This window comes from Manis javanica, chromosome 4 (assembly GCF_040802235.1).
Source record: "Manis javanica isolate MJ-LG chromosome 4, MJ_LKY, whole genome shotgun sequence".
In the NCBI taxonomy this organism is placed as follows: domain Eukaryota; kingdom Metazoa; phylum Chordata; class Mammalia; order Pholidota; family Manidae; genus Manis; species Manis javanica.
This window is the reverse complement of record NC_133159.1, coordinates 117,718,633-117,722,053: the sequence shown is the minus strand read 5'-3', so window position 1 is coordinate 117,722,053 and position 3,421 is coordinate 117,718,633. Positions and strand designations below refer to the sequence as shown.

The window sequence follows — 3,421 nt, the reverse complement described above, 5'->3', positions numbered from 1 at the left end:
TTCCACTACCATCACAGACCCCAACCTTGTAAATGACCTTGAGGAAGGGCAGTTGCTGACACACCCAACGTTTACTGAAGTTGGCTACCAGAGTTAGTTTTGGTCACACCAAAGACTTGAAGTTGAATCCCTTCCCCAACACTATTTTAACCAGTTAAGAAGTTCCCATATCTCAAAATTTCGTAACAGACACTACAAATAATTACCATGCAAGAAAACCTTTATTAAACATTTTGAACAGCTATTGAGAAACGAGCTATTCAGCTATTACTCAAACTGGTTATTTCTAAACTTAAATTGGGGCAAATGGCAAAGAGTACAGAGTAATACCATCACTGAGCCCTAAGAATGCAAGACTGAAAAATTAACAGCCACCCCTCAGACGGAGCACAAGGTGCAGGGTCGACTCTTTCTGTATGTTGTAATCAGAGAGTGTGCGGCCATCCTCCAGCTGCTTGCCAGCAAAGATGAGCCTCTGCTGGTCGGGAGGGATGCCTTCTTTATCCTGGATCTTGGCCTTCACGTTCTCGATGGTATCGCTGGGCTCCACCTCCAGGGTGATGGTCTTGCCGGTGAGGGTCTTCACGAAGATCTGCATACCACCCCTCAGACGGAGCACGAGGTGCAGGGTCGACTCTTTCTGTATGTTGTAATCAGAGAGTGTGCGGCCATCCTCCAGCTGCTTGCCAGCAAAGATGAGCCTCTGCTGGTCGGGAGGGATGCCTTCTTTATCCTGGATCTTGGCCTTCACGTTCTCGATGGTATCGCTGGGCTCCACCTCCAGGGTGATGGTCTTGCCGGTGAGGGTCTTCACGAAGATCTGCATACCACCCCTCAGACGGAGCACGAGGTGCAGGGTCGACTCTTTCTGGATGTTGTAATCAGAGAGAGTGCGGCCATCCTCCAGCTGCTTGCCAGCAAAGATAAGCCTCTGCTGGTCGGGAGGGATGCCTTCTTTATCCTGGATCTTGGCCTTCACGTTCTCGATGGTATCGCTGGGCTCCACCTCCAGGGTGATGGTCTTGCCGGTGAGGGTCTTCACGAAGATCTGCATACCACCCCTCAGACGGAGCACGAGGTGCAGGGTCGACTCTTTCTGGATGTTGTAATCAGAGAGAGTGCGGCCATCCTCCAGCTGCTTGCCAGCAAAGATGAGCCTCTGCTGGTCGGGAGGGATGCCTTCTTTATCCTGGATCTTGGCCTTCACGTTCTCGATGGTATCGCTGGGCTCCACCTCCAGGGTGATTGTCTTGCCAGTGAGGGTCTTCACGAAGATCTGCATTTTGACCTACAGTTTACAAGTGAAACATAAGCGTTACCATCCAAAATCTTTACATTACTTTCATTATCTAATAAATTCAAAGTGAACTGGTTAACTCCATGTTCTTCCAGAACACGTTTCAACTACGTTAACATAACCTCCGATTTTTACTCTCATGCGTACATTACTCATCGGATACAAAATTCAACGAAGGCTTCAACTTAACGGGCTTTAAGACCAAAACAGCTTCCTAGGATTATCATTCAGAATTTTCTTCCTTTACTGCTCCAGATTTCCTTAAGTCTCCGGTAACAATTTTCCCAATACTTACTACTATACAAAAAAATGAAAAAGCAAAACGCCACCAGACTCGGAAAATAAGATCTCGTTTAAGTGGAGGTGGGGGTGGCGGTATATTTTCCACTTTGGGATTCGAAATTAAAGGTTTCCAGAAGCCACACCGAACTACCCGTTTTCCGCCTTGCCCCTCTGAAGCAGACACGATAGAATCTCCATCGGTTAAATGTCCGTTAGTCTCGGTGGGCGAGCGCGCCAACCGCCCCCGCGGCCTACACATAAACAAGACCCACTTCTACTGCAAAGGCTGAGCGCGGCGGCCCCGCTTCACCTCCCCTCCCCTCCCCCACCGCTCTCCCCGAGGCCCACAAGGCCCGAAGAATTCGCCAGCTCGGTCTCACACTTAGGCTTCCTCCTTCCCCACTGCCCCTCCGGCCTCCAAAGCTGTGGGCCGCTACCTGCTGGCGAATACCCAGATACAATAACGCCGAACCAGCAAAACAAAGAAGACGTCGCTCCAAAAACCCAGCCGCCTCTGGACGCTCTGGCTCGGCGAACCTGAAATTTATACAACGTCTGTTGCGTCACTTATGACTCTTACGTACCGCTGTGTCCTTACGCCGCTGAAAGTAGTTCGCTCGGTTCCCTCACTCGCGACGCAGGTAGATCCTTCCACTGAGCCCCAAATTCCCACAGTCAGAAAAAAAACCTTAACAAGTCAGATCCCCTCTTTTCCAGGTGATCCTTTTCCTCCTTTAGGAAAATTCAGAAAAATTATCAGGCGGATGAATTCGAGTTAAGGGGACCGTCCTCGAAAGCTCTGGAAACTTCCTAGCGGCGCCAGAGTTGATTGGTGAGGCCTGTGAAGGCGAGGACAGCGCTGATTGGTCGGAGACGGATGGGTTGTTGCTGGGCTCCCGGCTCGGTTGGTTTAGTGCCGACGTTGCTAAGTAACCGAGTGCGCGTGCGCCGTAAGGGCGCGGCTTTGAGAAGGAGGGGGTACTTCCGGCCAGATTTGGCGGAGGGGTCTTGTTTCCGGGTTGCAAAATCCAACTCCCCCAAATCTCGTGTGGGACATTAGTCTAGGAAACAGTGGGCTCAATGGCAGCTTCCCCGGAAGGGCGCCCCATCTCGGTTGGAGGTGGTCAGCAGAGGCACTGCGCGGTGTGCAGCAGTTTTTCTCGGTGTCGGCTGTGAAGCACAAGCCCCTTCACCATGTCCCCGCTCTTTAAAAACGCGGGATCGTCACACACTGGCGGGTTTTTACTTCTACGCTTGGTTAGGACAGGGTTGTGAAGCTTTAATTAGGCTTCCTTAAGGTCAGAACGCTTTTGTCTTCTTTGACCCTCACAAGAACTCTAAGGAGCCTAGACTCCGGCGGCCGGACCCTGTGCGTGGCGCCCGCACCCATCCGAGCTGCTCCGCCGAGGGGCTCTCCCTCCGCCTCCGAGGCCGCCCAGCCGGCCCACCGCGGAGCCCTTCCACCTCCCGTGCTCCAGGCCTGCCGCCACGTGGGCCCTCCCCCGATTTCCCGGCCCGGTCGGCCTCGCCCTCAGGCCGAGAGCAGCGGGGTTCTGGCTGCGGGTGACGCACGGGCCGTGCTTAGGCCTGGCTCCCGCAATACCTTCCAGTACCGTCCCGTACCCTCTCCCTGTTTCTCCAGACTCTGGTAGGGAAAGAGTAATGCGGGTTAGTGAGCTGAGGCCCCGCCTCAAGGACGGGGAATCCGTGTACGTAAGAGTAACTATTTCTCCTGAGAGTGCGTGTGTTGTGCAAGCGACGCTGAAGGTGTGGTTAACCCCTGCGCCCTGGGTGTGGCCTCCCGCCCATCGACGACGTAGCTTGAGGACCGTGAGTCAGGCT

At 53.3% G+C, this 3,421-nt stretch overlaps 1 protein-coding gene across 3 annotated transcripts; it reads right to left on the bottom strand.

The window, feature by feature from the left end:
• Positions 1-202: 202 nt before the first annotated feature.
• UBB (ubiquitin B) lies at positions 203-2,147 on the bottom strand. Of its 3 annotated transcripts, none has more exons than XM_037013226.2 (2): positions 2,017-2,147; positions 203-1,288 (listed from the first exon to the last, which is right to left on the bottom strand). In XM_037013226.2, the coding sequence occupies exon 2, from the start codon at positions 1,280-1,282 to the stop codon at positions 365-367; it is 918 nt and encodes a 305-aa protein (XP_036869121.2). In that variant the 5' UTR covers positions 1,283-1,288; positions 2,017-2,147; the 3' UTR covers positions 203-364. The 3 variants fall into 3 exon arrangements, with proteins under 3 accessions (XP_036869121.2, XP_036869126.2, XP_073090847.1); XM_037013231.2 differs by having other exon boundaries at positions 1,960-2,081; XM_073234746.1 differs by lacking the exon at positions 2,017-2,147 and adding an exon at positions 1,593-1,829.
• Positions 2,148-3,421: the final 1,274 nt, after the last annotated feature.